This window comes from Procambarus clarkii, chromosome 35 (assembly GCF_040958095.1).
Source record: "Procambarus clarkii isolate CNS0578487 chromosome 35, FALCON_Pclarkii_2.0, whole genome shotgun sequence".
Taxonomy (NCBI): domain Eukaryota; kingdom Metazoa; phylum Arthropoda; class Malacostraca; order Decapoda; family Cambaridae; genus Procambarus; species Procambarus clarkii.
In genome coordinates, this window is record NC_091184.1 from 38,140,910 (window position 1) to 38,163,869 (window position 22,960).

General features: G+C 39.5%; 1 protein-coding gene and 1 long non-coding RNA gene across 2 annotated transcripts in view; both read left to right on the forward strand.

Moving 5' to 3' along the window:
• LOC123768402 (uncharacterized) overlaps positions 1 to 16,976 on the forward strand; it is a 107,391-nt gene extending 90,415 nt beyond the window's left edge. The window contains 5 exon segments of the mRNA XM_069336366.1: positions 6,461 to 6,584; positions 6,802 to 7,388; positions 7,390 to 9,886; positions 9,889 to 9,998; positions 11,770 to 16,976. Of these exon segments, the coding sequence (XP_069192467.1) occupies positions 6,461 to 6,584; positions 6,802 to 7,388; positions 7,390 to 9,886; positions 9,889 to 9,998; positions 11,770 to 11,844 (3,393 nt within the window). The 3' untranslated portion in view covers positions 11,845 to 16,976.
• A 3,514-nt stretch (positions 16,977 to 20,490) lies between these two features.
• LOC138371285 (uncharacterized) lies at positions 20,491 to 22,954 on the forward strand. The gene is made up of 3 exons (XR_011230389.1): positions 20,491 to 20,811; positions 21,870 to 22,089; positions 22,681 to 22,954. It is a non-coding gene; the product is annotated as an uncharacterized lncRNA (long non-coding RNA).
• Positions 22,955 to 22,960: the final 6 nt, after the last annotated feature.

Sequence of the window (22,960 nt, forward strand, 5' to 3'; positions counted from 1 at the left end):
ATATCCATCATTCATTCGCTAAAAAACAAAGCTGGGAACATAAGTGAAAGTACCATCTATGGTGGTATATAAGAGTGCCACTCATGCCCTTGTACTACCGATAGTGCTGCTATTCAATAAATCCCTAGTGTGTCATACTTTTCCTGATATCTGTAAAAAAGCAAGAGTAACGCCAATTCAGAAAGGAGGTGATACTGCTGACATAAACAATTACAGACCGATATCAAATCTACCAATATTATCATAAATATTTGAAAAGCTTATTTACAAACAGCTCTATTCCTACTTTCTAGAATTAAACATACAGTAGAACCTCGGTTGACGAATGCCCCTCTTTACGAATTTTGCCATTTACAAGCCCAATTTCTTTGTAAAATTTGACTGTGCAAGAGCTTTGTCTCGCTTGGCCATCATTCCATCAACACACATGGGTTGACCGAGCGTGTGGTTTCTGGTGGCATGAGCGAGGCGAGCGAGGTTTAGGAGGTTGAACAGGTTCCTGGCTGCTCACTACTTTTTCAATGCCCCTGGACCTGGTAGGACCTGCATTGCATTGTGTCGGCAGTTGCAGCCAGTTGTCTCGACTTCTCGCATTGTCGAGAAGCCTATGTTTCAAACTCAACAGCCACAACATAGGACAAAAAACAGGAGATACTTTTTCACTCGTAGGGTTATAAACCCATGGAACCTCCTGTCCATTGAAGCCGTAAATGCTGAAACACTACTGCAATTTATGATCCAGCTCGGTAAAATTATCATGACAAATGGGGAGGACCTTCGACAAACTACCAGCTTTCTGTTTTCATCGAGTTACAAAGTTGCGATTATATGTTCTGATTAACTGGAAACGAAAAAAAGCAAGACCTTGCCAGAATATTGTGGCGTTTCCTCAATGGGTGAAGAAAAAAAATAGCAGAACATCTCAAATGTACCACTTTATTCCAGCAACGACAAGGAAGGTTATATAGGGAAATAGAAATTAAGCTCAAGCTGCAAGAATCATATAAAATCCAAGAGAGGCAAAGAGATTAAAAGGCCATAAGTGAAATAGAGAGGAATCCAAAACACCTTTTCACCTATACAAAAACTTGAACAAAAACTTCATCCAGCATTGCACCCCTCGCACAAGGGTGATAGAACTTTCACAGATGGCAACAAAGAAATGAGTGCTGAGGCTTTGGTGCAGTTTGTTTTCAGTGAACCCCCTGAACACATTGAAGATCAATTACTCAAACAAATACTTTATGAATGTGACACCAACATCTAGCCATATATCAGATGTTTCACTAACCCCAATGGACTTTGAAGTACCCATAGACAACACATCCGGGCACTCTGCACCAGGCCCAGACTCCTGGAATTCTATATTCATCAAGAAGTACAAAACACCATTACCACAGGCCCTAAACATCTTTTGTAGACAAAGCCTGGATATTGCTTTATACCTGCTTGATAGGGTTGCGCTCCAAGTAACAGGCTATTGCTTGGAGCGGCCCGCAGGCCCACATATCCAACACTGCCCAGTTGGTCCGGCACTTCTTGAAGAAATTGATCTAGTTTTCTCTTGAAGATGTCAATGGTTGTTCCGGCAATATTTCTTATACTTGCTAGGAGGATGATGAACAGCCATGGACCTCTGATGTTTATACAGTGTTCTCTTATTGTGCCTATGGCACCCCCTGATCCATACTGTTGTCATCCCGACATACTTAAAACAGTGGAGATTGCGCCACTTCACAAAGAAGGTAGTCCAGCAGATGCAAAAAATTATAGACCAATAGTTCTTACTTCACACATCATAAAAATATTTGAAAGAGTGCTAAGAAGTAAGATTACAAATCACATGGAATTACATCTACATAACCCCGGACAACACAAATTCAGAATGGTGCACTCCTGCCTTTCACAATTGGTAGATCAATTTAACATGGCCTTAGATGCCATGGAAGAGAAGCAAAACACAGATGTAATAAACACAAACTTTCCAAAATCTTTCTACAAATGTGACCATGGTGTTATGAAAAAATGAGCTCAAAAGGAATTGCTGGCAAAGTATGGGGGATGGATCTTTAACTTCCTAACGAACAAAACTCATAAAATAATAGTCAACATAGTAAAATCTGGATCATCCTACATGAAAATATCAGTCCCCCAAGGTACCATACTTGCTCCTGTACTTTTTCTTATCCTCATATCTGACATAAACAAGGATACAAACTATAGTACTGTATATTTACCTAAGGACCACCTTCTCCAGTGACCTTGATCGGGACAGGAAGCTAAATTCTTCTCAAGGTCCTCCACCAGTATTCCTGAGGAATTCTTTCTATTTTTTTAAGCAGAAGTACTGTATTGTTTTAGCATTTATAGCTTTGGCAGAAAGACGAATCTTCGTTACTGGTTGTAAAGAAGTCCTCTATTATGTACTGTATTATGCTTGCCTGTTGCTCTTTTTGTCCTTTCTAAATGGTGGGTGATACCCTGAAAGATCACCATCCATTATCTTTTCTCATCCCAATTATGTCAGGATTCTCTAACTACTAAGCTATCATGTGCATAACACCCATATTCACATGATGTATAACATTCATTCATTCTTCTGGCATTTGTATACAGGTATTATAAATACCATGCATTGTTCCTGGAGGGCTGAGAGATTTGGTCTGCATTAGGAATACTCTTAACCCTGTATATTGTCACTGGTTTTATCCCTACATGTTAGTGAAGATAAAGTACTGTAGTTGGTTCTAACTCCTTATTTGTTTGTCAGACCAATTTGGTGAACTATTTCACAAATTTCAGATAAATAAATTTTATTTGCAGTATCTGTAGAACAAAAGGAGCAAGATTTTAAGCTCCAATTTAATGTCTTGCTTCAACTAAACTATCTTGATTTAAGAAGGTGAATTACAGGCATACCTCAGAATACGAGTTTAATCCGTGTTACGGCCCTCTCGGGACGCAACGGGGTTCTTACTCTGATGTTGTTAGAGGAAGTTATATCCGACCCCAAGCCAGTAGTGGCTTTCAAGGGATGTGATCCGTGACGCAAGAAACTTAAAGGGGGAAGGGAAAGAAAGTTAAGAACTTAAGACTATAATTGTTCCCATCACCAAATAAATAATATATAAAAGTGCACAGGGGGAGGGGTATTAACGCTGTACAAGGGGAAAATACACAATTGTCTTCTGCTGAAGACTCTGGAGCAAAACTCTCGGTGCTGAGTCCTCGGTGCTTCTTCGTGGCCTCACAACGAATCCTCTGAGAAGTTGAGCCTACCCTGGCCACAGGTCAGCCAAAACACAGGTCCACTGGGGGCACCGCCGTGGAGGCCATCAACCACACGTCCAGCAGGTTCGCTGGCAGGTTCCGGATCAGCAAGGCTGGTCAGGCCACTCCACGGGCGATATTAGGGTAACGCCCTAGACAGGAGCCTCGTGTGATATCACAAATCACTCTCCTGTCCTCAGTACCCCAGTGGATAATCTTCTCCAGCAGTCGGTCCCGGGTATGACGATCCTTCTACTGCCACTCCACTGGCAGGGTAACACCACAGTGTTTCTTCCGGGGGACGACTTCACAGCTGCTGCAGCAAAGCACACGGTATGGAGACGGCTGCCTCGGGTAGACCGACTCGACTTCCATCACAGCAGTCCCAGGTCGACTCTGTAAGCAGACACGTCATCAATAACTGGGACACACTAAGGCACCTCACTTACAGGCTCAGACACAAACGCCCGACATATCCACTCCATAGATGGCGTTGTAGTCTGAGCACCACCTCACCAGAGGTCAGCGGCGGCGGTGTTGAGTGCTGAACGGGACTGGAAACTGGCCCTCGTAGCTAGTACACGTCGTCCTCACCAGATGTCGTCGTCCTTTTGGAGGGGGTTTCGGGAGCTGACCCACAGATGGTGCGGTCGTCACTGCTCCGTGCTCGGATGCTGGATCCGGGTTCGTAACAATCCGTTCCTGGAGACACCTCGTATTCCGAAAACTCGCATTCCGAAGTTAATTTCCCCATAAGAAATAAAGGGAAATGAATTAATCCGTTTCCTGACTACCCCAAAAACCCCACATCAAACTAAATTTTTATACCTAATTTACCTAATTCATCTAAATAAACCTACAAAAACTATGTTCCAGTTATTACTTACCTTGCTGTCGAGTGCTGTAGGCGTATGGAAGATGGTGAGGAGGGGGGAGGAGGAGAGGAGTTACTGTTTGGAAGGGGAGTCCCCTTCCATAATCACATCAGGCAGTGAGGACCTTTCTGGTGTGCTCTCCCTGGGACGTTTTACCTGAGTGCCACTAGGTCCTGGTTGAGGCTCACTGCTCGATTTCCTCACCACAAATCTGTCCATGGAAGCTTGCCTTTTTCCCTTCTTCGCAAGCTGTCTCTGTAGTAAGGCATCACATTGTCATTGAAAAGATTAAGACAACGGCCTACTACAGCTTTCTCTGGGTGAGTCTGTTCAATAGTTGTTTGAATCTCTTCCACATCTGACACACCTTCTTAATTACTGCAGAAGGGACATTCGCTGGTGCTGTTGCCACCTCCTCCTCCACTGCAGAATCATTCGCTGCTGCGTTGGCTTGCTGTTCCTGTTGAAGGGCTAGGAGTTCTTCGGTGGTCAGTTCTTCGTTGTGTTCTTCCACCAACTCCTCCACATCATCACCATCCAATTCCAAGCCCATTTGCTGGCCTAGACTAACAATTTCCTCAACAATAGGGGCATCATTTATAGGCGCAAACACCTCAAAGTCTAGTTCTCTCACACCTTCAGGCCACAATTTTCTCCAGCCAGAGATCAGGGTTCTTTGAGTCACTTCTTGCCAGGCTTTGTCAACGAGTTTTAAAGCACTACAAATGTTAAAATGCTCTCTCCAGAACTCTTTGAGGGTGAGGTTTGTGGCTTCAGTCACTTCAAAACATTTCTGGAAAAAGTGCCCTTTCATAAAGTTTCTTAAAATTCGCTATGATTTTCTGGTCCATAAGCTGAATTAGAGGAGTGGTGTTAGGAGGAAGGAATTTAACTGTGAGGAATTTATTGTATCTAGGCAACAAATCATCTTCCAAGCCTGGAGGATGAGCAGGAGCATTGTCAAGGAGAAGCACGGCTTTGAGTGGCAATTGTTTCTCCTGCAGATATTTTTCTATGGCAGGGCACAGCACTTCATTCACCCACTCCGAAAAATAAGCTTAGTCACCCATGCTTTTTTATTAGACTTCCACATCACACACAAATGGGTTTTTCTGCACATTATACTGTTTGAAAACCCTTGGATTTTCAGAATGATACACTAGCAAGGGTTTAATTTTCAAATCGCCACTCGCATTTCCACACAGCACAAGCGTAAACCTATCTTAAAGAGGCTTGTGTCCAGGCAAGGATTTTTCCTCCTTGGTAATGTATGTCCTCTTAGGCATTCTTTTCCAAAACAGTCCTGTTTCGTCACAATTAAACACTTGTTGCGGTAGGTATCCCTCAGCCTCTGCAAACTCTTTAAATTCGTCAATAAATCGTCCAGCGGCTGGTTTGTCTGAGCTGGCTGCCTCCCCATGCCTTGTAACACTATGGATACCACTTCTCTTTCTAAATTTTTCAAACCAGCCCCTGCTTGCCTTAAACTCTTTCTTATCTGCATCACTCGTTGCAGGGGTATTCTTTAGAAGGTCTTCGTGCAACACCCTGGCTTTCTCACAAATAATGGCCTCCGAAACGCTGTCACCCCTCAACTCCTTGTCGTGTATCCAAATTAATAACAACTTTTCCACTTCTTCAAGTATTTGTGGTCTTGTGCCGTTAATGTTCTTACTCCTTTTGCCACTTTAGCACCCATAATCTCATTTTTCTTCTTAAGTATAGTGCATATTGTTGATGTGGCTTTGTTGTACTGCCTACAAAGTTCAACAACACGTGTACCGTTCTCATGCTTCCGAATGATCTCTTGTTTTCTCCTCTATTGTCATCCTCACATGAGCTTTCTGGCCTTTATCCTTACCACTGGCTTTCTTGGGACCCATGGTGAGATATATAATAACATTGTATAGACAAATCACCAAAAATCCAACAAAACACTGAATATCCGCGAGAAGAATTGATGTGGGGGTAGTCCACTGAGCGCGAGAACAATGGTAAACTGAGGGGCGGCGGGGCAGAGGGGGCGACGATCGCCGAACCACCACGCGCTAGGTCGGCCTGTACGCGTATCAACAAACTCGCGTCCCCGAGGTAACCCTCGCCTTCCGAGGCAAATTTTTGGAGTAAATACTGCTCGTCTTCCGAAAAACTCGCATACAGGGACACTCGCATTCCGAGGTACCACTGTAATATGTAGTAAGATGTAGGTGGCATATGGTATCTTGACAACTTTTAGATTTTGAAGTAGATATATTGATGGATTTATGTCATGTATTTTTAAGCATAGTAAGATAACAAATTTAAATATTCAACAGATTGCAGGACAAATTAGTCTACCTGATGTTATTGAAGAAGCCAACAACAAGAATGCCATATCTCGGAAGCCTTCCACTGTGGCCACACCCTCTCCATTGCCAAGCATTCCACACCCTGACACAGGTCACTGTCTCTTAACTTACAAATTATATATACCAATTAATTAGGCTTTGTTACTACTGTAGTAATAAGATCACTGTTCATTATGATGAAACTGTTTGGCATGAGAATGTTCAGCTATCGATACCTGGCCTTAAAATGAATACAATATTGCTCTTTATTTTATGATGCACAGTTTCCCTCTAATGCACTTTTGTTAACACTTTCACTTTTCTTTTAGATACTGTGGAAGAATCCCTCAGTACCAGTGTTGAAAGCCAAGCACATACTGAACATGAATTTGACAAGAAAGAAAAGGATAAAGAAGAAAAACGTGACGAGCCACTGTTTCAACGTTTATTTGGTAGTAAACGTTCGGGCCGACGACAGTCTCGAGGAAGTGGTGATGACAGCCGGGAAAACAGTGTTAGCCCTCTGAGACGTGGTGGAGACCAAAGAGCTTCTCGAGAGAGGAGACGAGACTCCTCCGGTACTCGGTTTCCAGTCATAGTGGGAGCTTCTTCAAAAGCAGCACGGCAAGAATCTCACCCTCTACCTCCATCTGGACGAACTAGAGAAACTAGTAGAGAGAGAGTCACAAAAGAGACTCCATCAACTTCACCTCAGTCATTACTCATGGCCAGTGTTGAGGGATCTTTAGAGAGTACTACTCCTGTTCCTCAACCCAGTTTCCATATCTCTCCATACGATGAGCGTCCCATAAGACTTACTGAGGGTGTAAGGAAAGTGAAAAGTTTTAGGGAAGTGCCAGAACAAAATAAAACCCGTGAAGTTGTGCGCCGCAAAGTTTCATCACAGACAAATGTTTGAAGATCAGAACAGTGTACCAACCAAGATATCCCGTATTTCAGCTTCACTCGAAAGTCTAGAAGCTGTAGAAGTTACTCAAAAATCATCTGCCTTTTATACTAATTCCAATAAGACAGTATTAAATGAAACTTCATCATCTCAGCGTTCCTCAACTGATTCTCTAACTACCACACCAATTCCAGGTGTATTCATTCGACAACAGTCACAAAGTCATAATAAAACAGTTTTACAAAAGCATCAAGAACACCTTCAACAAGTCCATCACCAACAAATTGGTGGATTAGAGATGAACTCTGGGCCATTTTCTTTAGATTCGAGTATAAGTTTACAATCCCGTGAATCGGAGGATATTTTGCGAAAGGCAGCCAGCGTAGACCACGTGAGTTGTACTGTAGACACACATCAAGCCAAGGAACCTGACTGTAAAGAACCTACTGTTCAAAAGTCTGCTGAAGTGAAGGCTACAGCTGGACTGACATTGAATGTAATTGAAGGGAAAATAGAATCTGAAAAATCAGAGAGCAAGAAACCCCCTGTGCAAATTTCACGTTCTCACTCCATACACAAAAGCGAAGAATCTTTCATACAAGGGTCACCTCCAGAGGAAGGCGAGGTGGATGGAGAATGTGCACCTCGTCGTCCATTGAGGAAAGAACCAAGCATGAAACGTCTTCCACCAAGGGATCCAGAGCCAACTCCAGTTCCTGAATTTATGCGCATACAGTTGAATCGTGTAGAGAGCAAAGGTCAGTCTGTTATTTATGACACAGAACAAGAGAAAAATGCTAAAAATGATAAGAAGGATGTAGATGTAATAAGCAAAAAGCCTGAAGCTCTAGCTGTAACAGAATCTATTCAAAAAGAAATTCAAATATATGAGCGTCCCATAGAAAGTTCAATTATCCTCAAGAAAGAAGCTAGCAACGTTATTAATTCAAAAGAAAATAATGTTCAGACTGCGCCATCTGTTCAAAAAAGTATTCAGGGAAACAGAGGAATATTTAGGGATACATCACCCACTGGAAACACTACAGAGTATGGAGATGGTGATTCTGGTACTGAAGGCACTTTATCAGATTCCTCTGTAGAGCATGTTGTGCTAAGAAAACCTCTGGTATCAGAGCGCACTCCAATAATTGAGCGTGCTTGTTCTGTTACAAATCAGATGCCATCCTCACCATCTGCTAGAGAACAGCCTGAATTGTTCAAGGTATTTGCAAGACGATCCTTTAAGGTTAAAGATGTTGATAAAGATAAATCCGAGTCTACTGACATCGATGAAACAGATGTGGAAGCATCAAGTGAGGTGTCAGAAGTGACTATCTCTCCTGTTAGAACTCATAACAATTCCTCGCCAGTTCCCTGTGTTATTGGAAGCCCATTATCAACAGTTTCTCTCTCTCTGTCACCAGAAGGATTGCAGAAACCAAGTATAAATGCCATTTCCTTCAATCGCAAATCTGTTGGCAATCCAGCCCTCTCATTTTGTCTACCCCCAGTGTCAGCCACAGATATTCCTGTTGTTTCACCATTGACTTCAAAACCAATTGTGCTGGTTTTGTCAAGTAATAATATTACAGTGACCACTAGTTCAGAAATAACAATTACAAGTAGTAGTCGAAACATAACCACTATCTCATCCACAACAAATATTACAACAACTAGTTCCCAAAATAAACCAACTACCATGCCCATTCAGGTCACAGCTGCACACCCAATACAAACAGTTCCTGTAATTCCTGCTGTTTCAGAAAGTGCCATCACAATATCTACTACACCATCCACAGGTATAATTAGCAAAATTATTAGCAACAGAGTCAACAATGTTGCAAGTATTGATGACGATTGTAGTGGAAACGAAATTGACAATAGTTCATCAGAATTAGTAATATCGTCTACCCCCACAAAGCAATCATTATTGTCTCGATCTGGATCTGGAATCATTTGGCCGCCTCGCTTACATCAAGATCAGGATGAATCACAACAGGCAGCTCAACAGACACAGATCCTTTCAGCAATACCAGTCCCAACTTTTACACCGCAAAAGAAATTATCTGTGAGCTCAATAAGTGATTATGAAGACACTCGAGATTCGGATCAAACTGAAGAAACTGAAATAGAGGTATCGCCACTTGATATTGGTGCTGCACGGCGTAGATTCATGAGTGGAGGGAAGGACTGTTCCCGTGCTCCAGTTACACCTCCAACACAAAATTTATTACCAGCATCTACCTCTTCAGCATTAGGGACCCCACCATCAAGTTCTGTTAATAACTCGCCAGGAAATCCCTCTTCAATCATTGCAAAGACAGCATCATCAGTTACTGAAGCTCGCAACACCATTCCTACATTCACCATCACTGTACGTACACAAGCAGCACCTTCAACTAGTCGTTCTGATAGCCTTCCTGCCACAACTTCAGTCACCAATCCTAGCACTGACCTGAATTCCAGTATAACAAGCACTAGTAGCACCACTAGTATAGGAAAGCTTGACAGGGAACAACACAGCAGGCTGCAGAAGACTGGAGGGTATTAGTTAGGCAGCGACGGGAAGACAGGCTGAAGCAAACGAAGACTCCAGATTCTGAAGAAATAATCATTGAGGCAAGTGGGCTTTATTTATTGCAGTGTGAATGTGTGTGTGCTTTATTAGTAGAAATGCTATACTAGTGAAAAATGTATTATTTCAGTGTCTGACAAAGAGAATCTTCTGGTTAGATGGGTTCAGTATTATGTATGGCACAGCTCTTACCATAGACAAGAGTAACCATGGAAATGTAGATATAGATTATTCATGTTGATTCTGTTTTCATCTACAGTAAAATAGAGGTACAGTATTGTAGGGCAAGTAATGTACAGCATGACTTGGTCATTATTACAAGGTTGGGTATGTAAGAACAAGGCTAATGATAAATATTAGTAGTACTGTAGTTAGATATTGATTTTTCATGAGTGACATACAATTAGAAAATTAATATTTAGAGCAATACATATTCACTCGGTGACAGCATTTGTACTCCTCACGAATTATTTCCTTCTCAAAATAGCAGATGTATGAATAAGAACAAATTGGTACAGTATTGTACTACCTAAACCCAGTGCATTTTCTCTGCTTAGGGCCTGGTACTTAAAGTATTTACTGTTTATTTGATTAATAACCTATGAATTTCCTTCATATTTTTATATTTATAAGATAGGTTGGAATTAATATTTTTAAGGCTGGAATTGTGCATCATAGGAGGCTAGCAATATCAAGGTAACATCCTTTACCTACCACACTTCCTTCTCACTGCTTATACACATGATGTAATACTTATTGTTTTTCTTGTATAAATACACCATGTGTTTCTTCTTTTTTTCTTTATTTATGATGGTAATCAAAATTTAGTTATGATTAAGCTTAGTTTAATGCCATGTAAATAAACATACATGCTCTGACCTGCCAAAGACCACCTCAGAATCAAGAGGGTTTGAGAAAAGGGTAATGGTCAAGCAAGTAGTCAAACCCTCCCATCATGGAAAAAATATTTGAGTATAGTTTGAAAATACAGCACATCAAAATAACATTAGGGTACTTAACAAAATTTGAAGTATTGCATCAAGTACAATATTGAAATGTTTTCTAAGTGTTACTGTTTTCCTGCATACTTTTATACAATACCATAGTAATTCATATCTTTGATATTTATCTATATTCTTATCTACCCATGGTGAGCAGTACAAGCACTGCTCACTTAGATTGTTTTTCTACTGAAATCCTTTGCCTTCTCCGTAAGCCAACTTCCTGAATGGATGTTTTGTTTCCTCCTCGTTTGGAGTGTACTGCTCCTAACTGCCCAATCAACATACACTACTTGCTACTTCATAGTAATGTTCCAGCATGATCCCTAATGTCAAGATTGTTTGTACTACTTTGGCCCCCAAGATTGTTCCACCTTCATTGCATTTTCTAATATATCTGTGGCTTATTTGTGTTTCCAATTTACACGTGTTTCCATTTGATCTGTAGTACCTCAAATGAAAAAGTTTGCATTTTTCTATTTTGTCTGTTGTGATCATATCACCTTTCTTTCTATATTCTAGTGTTTTTAAATTGAATTGTCTCAGTCTGTTTTCATAGCTCATCTTTATCTCGGGTACTATTCTGAAATCATATCTTAGTAATTTCACAAGGAAAAAAAAGAGCGAGTTTGTGAGATAAGTAGAGTACCGTACAAGTATGCTAAGTGTGGGCCAGTTTGTGTTTGTGATTGGTGGAAGTAATTTTGTTTTTAATGGTTATAAGTTTTTGTCAGTCATGATAAAAAAAAATGTAGTTAATGTACAGTATTGCATTTATAGTATTATTATTTTATATAAATATCTTTATTTCCAGACTCGCCCACCTGTGTCACGGAACAGCAAAGTTCTGGAAATGGCCAATAACTTCCAAAAGCTCCAAGTTGCCTAGCAAAGGCTTTATCAAGGACAATCTTGGCCCCAGTGACATTAGAAACAACAGTCAGTCTGCTCTTAGAATGCACATGTAAAAAAAAATTACTCTAAAGCTTCTGTTTACTCTTATTATACAGTTTTTGTCAATAAAATATATAGTCAAAGCCTAAATTAATAATCTGAATGCTTTGTCCAATACCATTAACATGAAAATAGTCATTGACTTGGCCTTCATTGTTTCAAAATAGTTGTTGGATACGAGTTCTTTACTTACTAATGGAAAATAGAAATTCAACTTTTTATAAGAGATTTGCAGCTCCTTCTTCTAGGCTATGTAATTGTTTTTGCAATTTCATGCCCACATATTTCAAATTTGATAGTTAAATAACACTGCAGGTTTAGTGAACTCTACTTCCAACTGTAAGTGGACAAGGGCCCAAACTTTTTACTTATCTGAATAAGTTCAAATCTTTGATAGCGCTCGAGCACATTAAAAATGAACACTAATGAACAACGATAAAACAGCGTTTAGGAAACATTTTATATCATGGCTTGTGCCAAAGACTCGCCAACCATTTATGTAAGGGTACTTGTGACGCTTGTGTGATGCCGTTCTTATTGTCAGTGATGTAAAGGCTGGTGATCAAGTGATGGACATATGTCATGTGATATACTTTAGGGATTTCTCAAATGTAGATGCATAAAAGTATATTCTGTATTTTACTTTGGCAATAATTTTGATATGTTAGATCAAAAATAATTTGGATTTTCAGCTACACTAATTATTTTAATAAAATATTATAGTGCGCTATTCTTTGCATGTACAATATGTGGACAATTAATTGTTATGTAAGAGTCCATTATGTGTACTGGTTTCATCCCATTCATTCTCTTTTTGACTTGCTGAAAATACATAAATACTTAAAATATTATGTAATATTGTGACAATAATCAGGACAAATACATACCGTATATATATATAGATTATAGTGTACATAATAAACTACAGTCTATTTATTATACAGGACAAAAACTATACTAGTATAGATTGTTCAAATACAGTTTAGACTTTTGACGACAATAAAAACCATGGCTGAAAAGGTCGGGTGCAGTAAACACAAAATAATGTGAATTAGTTTTTATACCCCTGAAATTGTACGAATTGAATATAATGAGTATTTCTGTCATAACATTATCAATAATTCAATTGCATATGGAGCTGTTATGGACAGTTCTCACATGCTTCATGATTTGTACCCCAACAGATCAAAATTTGTACTAAGTTGTCCAAGTGTCAACTCTGTTTGATGTACATAGCAAACAGTTGTACAAAAGTGGCTTTTAAGTTTTAAGGTATGGCAGGCATTTAGAAGATTGTGTGTGCGCGCGTGTGCTTTTAAAGCATTGTAAAGGACAGTGAGAATAGAGAAACGATAATGTCATGTAATATTTTGTAAATAATTCTTGACAAGCATGTACAATATTTGCTCTTTGGTATGGGTTATCAGGGTTATGAAGTGAATTGAATACTTCCAACATTTGATGTGTGTTGTAGATTTCTTGGGATTAGGTTAAGAGTCAGCAAGACTCATGTCAGGCTCGATTACCTGCATATCTTGGAAGGCTATATAATATCAAGATCTTGGGTGCAGCTCAGTCTACCTGCGTTCTTTAACTTTGAGAAAATTAAAAAAAACTACTTAAATTCATTGATTATGTATTTATATTAAAATGGTATTTCACTAAAGTCTTCATGCAGAAACAAGGTACAGTACAGTATCCATGCAGAAACATTGATGAAATAGGAGACTGATAATATTTACAAACTATACACTAATCAATCTTCAGAAATTATCCAGTTGTATTTAATATTATTTAAAAAATGAGCCTTTTTTAGGTTCAAATAGGCAGCAAACCCAACCACCTCTTTCCTATTATCTCTGTGGCTCTATCATAAAAACTAAGTAGATTTGTTACACAGATCTTCCTGTTCGAAAACCATACTGTCCGTCCGTTATTATGTCATTACTCTCTAGATGTTCAACCCATTTGGCTTAACTATTGTTTCTTGTGTTTTGACTACCATGTTTGTTAATGATACGTTAATGATGATGATATTTGTATCGAAGAATCGAGCTATTAGTGCTTGGACCCCGCCTTTCTAACTAATTTATTTTTCCTGTATTATATCTACTACATATATTTCTCTATAACACAAAACACATCCCCAGGAAGAAGCTCACAGCAGCTATCTAACTCCCAGGTACCTATTTACTGCTAGGTAAACAGAAGCACCTGGGTGAAAAAACTCTGCCCATTTGTTTCTGTCTTTGCTGGGGATCAAACCCGGGCCCTTAGGAATACGACCCCAGAGCGTTGTCCACTCAGCCCCCCCCAGTGTGTGTGTGTATGTCAGACACACAAATCGGTATGTGTGTGTATTTACTATTTGTGCCTGCAGAATCATTCTATTAGCTCTTCGACCCCACCTTTCTAATAATCTATTTTTTCTCTATTATGTCGACTACATATATTTCTCTCTAACACACACAGACACAGACACACACACACACACACACACACACACACACACACACACACACACACACACACACACACACACACACACACACACACACACACACATTCCCAGGAAGCTGCCCGTAGCAGCTGTCTAACTCTCAGGTACCTATTTACTGGTAGGTGAACAGACACATCTGGGTGAAAGAAACTACCCATTTGCAACATACTTGCACTGGCTTCAGGAGGGGGCCTCCAGACTTCCTGTGATATCAGTAGAAATCTGGTAGTATGACTTGTACAAGTGTGTTGTGGTAGAGTATGCGGCTTGGCAATGCCATGGTCATAGGTTCGTGCCCACCTATAGCCCTAGTGGATTTTCTCATGGATTTTCTCTGCCCATTTGTTTTTGCCTCGGCTGGATATCGAACCCAGGCCTTTAGGACTATGACCTCCGAGCTCTGTCCACTCGGCTGTGAGGCCCGTGTGTATGTGTGTGTAATTATCTAAGTGTAATTACCTAAGTGTAGTTACAGGATGAGAGCTACGCTCATGGTGTCCCGTCTACCCAGCACTCTTTGTTGTATAATGCTTTGAAAGTACCGTACTGACGGTTTTGGTCTACCACCTTCTCACTTGTTTCAACCGTCTACCACTGTTTGCGAAAAGGGGATTTTCTTATACTGTATTTCTTCGGCAGCTTTGTTTAGTTAATTTAAATCTATGACTTCTTGTTCTCAAAGTTCCAGGTCTGTGTGTGTGTATTCACCTAGTGGTTCTTGCGGGGCTTGAGCTCTGCTCTTTTGGCCCGCCTCGCAACTATCAATCAACTGTTACTAACTACTATTTCCCCCCCCCCCCCAACACACGAACACCCCACCCCCCCAGGAAGCAGCCCATGACAGCTGATTAACTCCCAGGTACCTATTTACTGCTAGGTAACAGAAGCAGCAGGGTGAAAGAAACTCTGCCCATCGTTTCTCGCCGGGGCCGGAAACGAACCCGGGCCACAGGATCACGTGTCCAGCGTGCTATCCACACATCCACCGGTGCCTGTGTGTGTGTGTGTGTTTACTAGTTGTGTTTTTACGGGGGTTGAGCTTTGCTCTTTCGGCCCGCCTCTCAACTGTTAACTATTTTTTTTTTTTTTTTTCCCACACCACACACACACACCCAGGAAGCAGCCCGTGACAGCTGACTAACTCCCAGGTACCTAATTACTGCTAGGTAACAGGGGCACTTAGGGTGAAAGAAACTTTGCCCATTTGTTTCTGCCTCGTGCGGGAATCGAACCCGCGCCACAGAATTACAAGTCCTGCGCGCTATCCACCAGGCTACGAGGCCCCCTAAGGCCCCCTGTGTGTGTGTGTGTGTGTGTCCGTGTGTGTGTGTGTCCGTTACTGTACATGCACTGTGTCATAAATTGTCATATTCTATTTTACCTCTGTACCTTATCAGAAGTTTAAAGTTTGAGGAATCATGTTTAGAAAGATCTACCGAAGTAACTTCAGTAAAATTCTTCTTAATTCTACAAATTATAGAACTAAATAACATGTTCTGTATTTTAGTATCAAACTACTGTACAGTACTTCAAAAGGGCTAAAAGCAGTCTCCTTGTTCTTCAATACCTGTGTAAGAGAATGATGGTCTAGCCTGGCCTGATATACCTACAGGTATCCTTAAAATATTTGAACTGCTAAGAGGAAAGGAGCTATAAATTTTTAGTTTGTCCAATATCATATTTTTTTAATTATATCTTCCATGGGGTCTGTAAATGCCTCAAAATAATTTTTTTTTTAGATTTGTAAGCCGAGTGTTTTCAATATGTGTTTCTTTGCTGGCTGCAAGATTTTTAAATCTATTTATATTTTGGCACTCTCCAAGGATGTGTGTGTGTTTTGCTGCCCTCCTTTTCTTCCATATTCCTTTATTTCATTCCTCCTCCTTCCTTGCTGAGATTGATACTATGCACCACTCCACACCTTTTGTACATGTACAACCAGCTGTCTGATATATCTGTAATATAATTTTATTTTGTCTTCACTGAAAAATATCATTAAATGAGCTTATCATTATTCTAAACACAAAATCATAACTATGTGCCTGTATTTTGTATCTTTCCTTAACATCAGTTTTTAATGTGTGATACATTTATTGTGATTGATTCAAACTTTTGTGTTTACTTTTAAAAGAGGTCTGGTATTGATTTATGCCTTCAACTTTTTGTTTTGTTTTGTTTTTTAGCAATTATATTGGATGAATACACCTTAATCAGTAGTTGTACATGTATCTGATTTTATATATAATACAGTGTCAAGTGCTTCAGTGTCAGTGTTCCCTACCTTATTTGCCTCTGTTTTATGTGATGATTTCCTTCTGAAACTGTATCCATGTACCTTGTAAAGGTTTGACAATGATAAAATAATCATCATTTCATAAGCTGAAGCTGCACATTACTGTCAAAGAATATAAAAGGTATAAATGAAAAGCTTTGTGTGTGTCTACATTATGTGCCTTTACTAAAATGTACATATTGGTGAAGATATATGCTTATTACGAGAAGGTATGTATCGCAAGACAACAGTGTGTAATATACATGTATATCAATAAAACTGGTACTGTTAATCATAGCAGTGTTTGTTTCCCTTGTTACTGACTATAAATATAAATTAAAATATGCAGCAGTTGTATGGTACCCATATCTCAAGAGGTACATCAATAAACTGAAAAAGGTGCAAATTGCATGCTACAAAATGGCCTCCAGAACTGAAAAATAAGAGTTACGAGGAGAGGGTAGAAGCGTTAAATATGCCAAAGTTAGAAAGCAGAAGTAAAAGGTGATATGATCTCCACTTACAAAATAGTAACAGGAATCAACCAAATTGAGCAAAGAGGAATTCTTGAAACCATCAGTTTCAAGAACAAGAAGACACAGATTCAAGCCAAGGAAACAAAGGTGCAGCAAAAATATTAGAAATTTTCTTTTGCAAAGTGGTAGACAGGTTGGAACAGTTAAGTGAGAAGGTGGTGGAGGCCAAAACCAACAATAGTGTCAAAGCATTATTTGACAAACAGTATTGTAAGACAGGACACCACGAGCATAGCTCTCACCCTTTAACTACACTTAGGTAATTAATTGGATAATTATGCACACAAATATATTCATGCATATATATAGGGAATTTGGTGAAAAACTGTACCCAAATTGAATTATGAGTGTCGTTGGGGCTGGTTAGTCGTGGAGCTTAGTTAATAAGCATCAGGACTGACCAATCATTATAGATGATCAATGGTGAGGTGATCACAGTACCATGTACATTGAGGGGTGATCCTGGGTATCATGGGATTGAATCCTGGTCGGGTTATTTAGAGTTGTTAGGGGAACTCCCTTCTGCAAAGGCAGAGAAATGGAGCAGGCAGACCCCAGACAGGGCCAACGGAGACACGACAAAACCCCGCAGGCCCAGAAACCTGCACCAGGCGACCGACGGCGGAGAAACCCCGCTCGATACCTGCTGGATGGGGTACTGGGAGCTCTTTTACACCCCAAGCCCGCCCAAGGCCAGGCTAGACCGGCCAGAGGGTGGCCCACCAGGCAGCTGCTAAGAGCGGCCCGCCGGCCCACATACCCCCACAACCAGGATGGGCCGTACTGCTAGCACCGTAGCAAAAAGGGTGCAAAACACCAGCACTGAAACACCGCCCAGACCAAAACAAACTCCACGGCGCATGCGCATGACACGCTGGCCGAACCGCACAACCCTCACAATGATCATGTTCCGAACCTTAATGGAATCTGACCCATATATCAATCAGGTCAACCCAGTGTTGCGTTTCCAAAAGGGTCGCCCATGTTGGAATCTGTGAACGCCCTAGTAATATTGTTGAAAACATCTTAATAACTTATTAAACCAAAGGTCTTTTTATGTCAGAAGAACGGCAGAACTGGATCTATATATGAAAACTCTTTCAGGACAAAATTTAAAGTAAAACTAAAGATATTTGTAGTTGTATAAAAGTTGCATTTTTCATCGGTCGTAGAGCCGGAAATCCGCAATATTCATCTCAGAACAATGCTTATTTCACGCAGAATCGTTAATAAACGTAAGATTTTTATACGTCTCAAGAAAGATAGAAACATAATCTTCATTTTAAATGCCTTACCATGGGCATATTTGTATTTAAAGCAAAGATACATGTATTTTTCTAATCGGCGAGCTCCGATCCCGCACAGATCGAGCACGGAGTAACTCTCTCTCAGAACAATGCTTATTTCACGTAAATTCGTTAATAAACGCAAATGTTTGTATATGTGTTGAGAAAGATAGAAATATAAGCTTCATTTTAAATACTTTACCATAGATATATATAAAGTTCTAATGAAGATACATGTGTTTTAATAATCGCCGAGCTCCGACCCCGCACAGACTGATCGACAGAGCACTCTCTCTCAGAACAATGCTTATTTCACGTAAATTCATTAATAAACACATAGGTTTTATATGTCTCAAGAAAGATAGAAATATAAGCTTCATTTTAAATACTTTAACATAGACATATATAAAGCTCAAGTGAAGATACATACGTTTTTATAGTGGCATTCAGTAGCTTGTCGGTCATGGAATGCAGAAGCCTACGCACTTGCCAATATAGTGTGTAATTAACAAAGATACGCTTATAAAGCCTAAAATATTATATGCCTTCAGAAAGACAGAGATATGCTCGTTATTGTGAGTGCACCAAAGGAAATATATCTTGTTGGAGGACAAAGATATATCAATTCTAAAATAAGTTTCGACTCTCGCTCGGGCGAGAGATAGCGCGACTCTCGCCCCATCTATTGGAGATTCTGTTCACCTAATGACCCAAAGCTACTCAAAGCCTCCTAGCATTACTTAAATAATGAAGAAATATGGTATATTTATTCACTATAATGTTGGTACTTAATGCAGAACACGAGAAAACATATATTTACTATAAAATAATATACTTCCATTATGAAATAAGTAAATATGTGGCCTCATAGGAAGTCAACGGTCCAGGTGTCAATGTTGTGGAGCGACTTATCCAAGATATATTGTCTGGAAAGTGTTTGTTGGCATATCAACCTTCTGTACACAGTGATCCAGTCGTCGCACTTCTCTCCTTAAATGATCGCAAATTTAGTTTATTATATTAACAAGTAGAATACGTATTTCTAATAATATCTAACATAACTAGCCAGAAAATATTTAAGACTTATTGAAAAATACATGACTGGAAGTTAAATCGACTTCATAGAACAATAGTGTTGGTCTATACTAATCGTTATTCGTTAGTATGCGTTCGCTACTTAAAACATTTACTGTACTGATGTAAAATCTCCCATGTCTTTTCGCACATGGAACACCGAACCTTACACACTCTCTGATATATTGTTTAATTAATAGAGATTCACTAATAAAGCTTATAATTGTATATGTTATCAAAAAGGCATAGATAAAGTCGTTCTTACGTTTTAGTCACAGAGATTAGATATTAGTAAAGTAAAGTTCATTTTATTCAGGAAAGTGCATAAATAGTCGATTTACAAACATAATATTGGATTTATAGATAGAGCTAGTACATACAATACCTAAAGCCACTAGTACGCATAGCGTTTCGGGCATATTATTGAGAGAGGAAAGATATTTATATTTAAACAATTTTTTTTTTTACCGACGCTCTCCCTATTGATGAGAACTACAACCTAATGAAGATAAATGTTAATTTTATGTAGATACTGTAATAAACGAAAGTTTTTAATGTCATCAGAGAAGCAGAAATATAGGCAAATTTTAAATCCCTTGTCATAAATATAACTGAATGAAAGCAAAGATATATGCATTTTGATAGTTACAAAGACAGCTCTTTAACACGGGTGGAACACGAACAAGGGGAACTTAGTACCTAAATGAGCCACAGAGATATTAGAAAGAATTTTTTCAGTGTCAGAGTAGTTAATAAATGGAATGTATTAAGCAGTGATGTGGTGGAGGCTGACTCCATACACAATTTCAAATGTAGATGTGATAGAGCCCAATAGGCTCAGGAACCTGCAGTACACCTGTTGATTGACGGTTGAGAGTCGGGCCAAAGAACCAAAGCTCAACCCCTGCAAGCACAAATTAGGCGAGTACAACTAGGTGAATACAGCTGAGGGGCGGGACCAAACAGCTAAAGCTCAATTCCCTACGCATAACTAGGCGAGTCCATAGGAATTACCGTTTGTCCTGGCGCCATCTATGTTTTGACAGCAGTACTACTAATGTTCCCACGTTATGTGATGATCGCTATACGGGTGTTATGGTCAGTTGCTCTTCTATATATGTTTATGGACAACGTAGGTGATTTGAGGCAATTTGCGGCCAGAGTGAAATAGTATCCACGCGGTGAGTGATGGAGGGGATATATACTGCTCCAGTACTCGACCAGCGGGTGAGAGGTAAGTTATATCGAACAATTATGGGGAATAGATGGGTTATTTTAAGCGTAGAATGTCAGGTAACCGGTAACTACACAAATGGGGTAGTGTTTTTTTAAGTGTTTATTTACTAAAGTGGAACATTACATTATGCCTTTAGCTGAACAAGTCTACTGGTGGGGGAAGTAGACGGGTTTTATGAAAGTATTTTACCTAAATATTTGTATTTGGTTAACTAGTTCAGCCGTTACCAGGGAGGGTGTTCCTTTAATCTAATCTAAAAATTCTAGCCGGACAAAGTTATTAAATAAATTGAATAGAACGAAGTGGTTTGCCAGGGTGCTTAACATTTAGTTTAGTTCACTTGCTATGCAGCCCATGCTTAAAGAATGCAAGTTTATCATATTGAATTTACCGTAGTTTTACTGCATTTAATATACCGTTTTTACCCTATTTAATTATGTCTGGTAAAAGCCGGTCGTGGAAAGTTCCTAATATAGCAAGTTTTAAAGGAAAAGTTTGAATTAACTTTAACGCTTAAGTTAGTGACCATTAGCTTAGTCTATTGTGAGGAAAGTTACTAGAATCTAACATTGCAAGTACCATTTCTCTACTCTTTTTGAGAAACATGACTAGATACATGAATCGCATAGTTTTGTTGCTAAATGTTCATGGATTAGGTTGCATAGTTGAGGAAATATGATAAGGTTTGTGATTTTGTGTACCTTGACTTTAGCAGAGATTTTGATAGTGGCGCAAAATTGATAGGGGCTCGGATATTGGGAATGCTGACTGAAGTTGATTAGGTCATGGCTATACCAAAGGAAATTAGTATAAATGGGGTTAAGTTGGGAGAAGTGTTGTAAGTAGTGCCTAAAAGCTCTCCTTGGACCTCGGTTATTCGCAAGATTATGTTTAGACTGCAATAGTTGCAGAATTGGCAAATACAAAATACCGATGCCCTATAGTTTTGAAATGGTTATGACTACCAGATGCAGTTTAATGCTGACAAATGTAAGGTTTGGGGCTAGGTAAAGATTAGATGGTGTAGATTGTTAAGAGTATTAAATTTTTTGCAGGTGGTAAATTCTCCGCGAGCTGGCACTGCTCTCCAGCCTGGGATGTTGATTGGTTAGTCTTCAACTGCCTCCCAACATGTAGTGAGGTCCTGAGCTGACATGCAGTGAGGAACGTGGAAAGCTTCCTGAATTAGCACACGGTATGCCTCCCTTTCAAACCAGCAGCTGGCACAAATGTTCCAGCTAACGTCAGAATAGTGGATGAAGCCCACACTAAAATGTAAGTGTACAGTAAATGGACCCCCCCCCCTCCCTTTTGACACTGAACAGTTGGGAGGAAGGGGGGGGGGGGAGTGTGGCTTATAGATCTATTGCTACAGAATCTTTTGCCATAAGCCAGTGGCAGTGCCTATTGTATAGTTGCTAGTGTAACAAATATTACTAAATTTAGTAATCACATTGCTTGGTAGTATAGTTAGGTTAATTATGAATTTTCTGACTAAAAACTTGGTACATAATTAAACAGAATAAATTTGTCCCCCTAGTAGTAAGCAGTGGTTGCAAAAGAATAAGAATTTGTATATATAAATTTTGTATTGCTTTTATTCAAATGTTATACATGGTTGTTAAATTAGTTTGTTTGCAATGTTCCAGAAAAATGTTCATGACTAAAGTTGTTGGAAAATAAAATTAAAATTTGTATAGGATGTTGACTTGAAATGACTATAGCTTTGTTTGTATTAGTAAAGATGGGACAAGATACTTAGTGTGCCATTTAAAACGGCAACTGTTAAACTGGTGGTACAGGTATGAACAAAATAACATCGCTATGCAAATAACTTTTTAGTAATATTTACTGTTCGCATGACAGGTTGTGGAAGGTCCTGGCAACGAAGAGCTGCAGGAAAATACTTGCAGATCTACAGTAAGTGTTGTGTACATTGGAATTAGAGGGTAGAAGTTAATTGCTAAAAACCTATTAAATATTAGGGTATGGAAATTGAATGGGTATGGAAGTCTAGGCTTAGGCTAGTGGGTACCATATCTGCAAGTTTAGTCCTTTCAGGAATGTATTGAATAGAATGGTATGTTGAAATTGTGAAAATTGTAATGTGGGGCATTAGATCTTAAACAACATAGTTGAGGGTGTT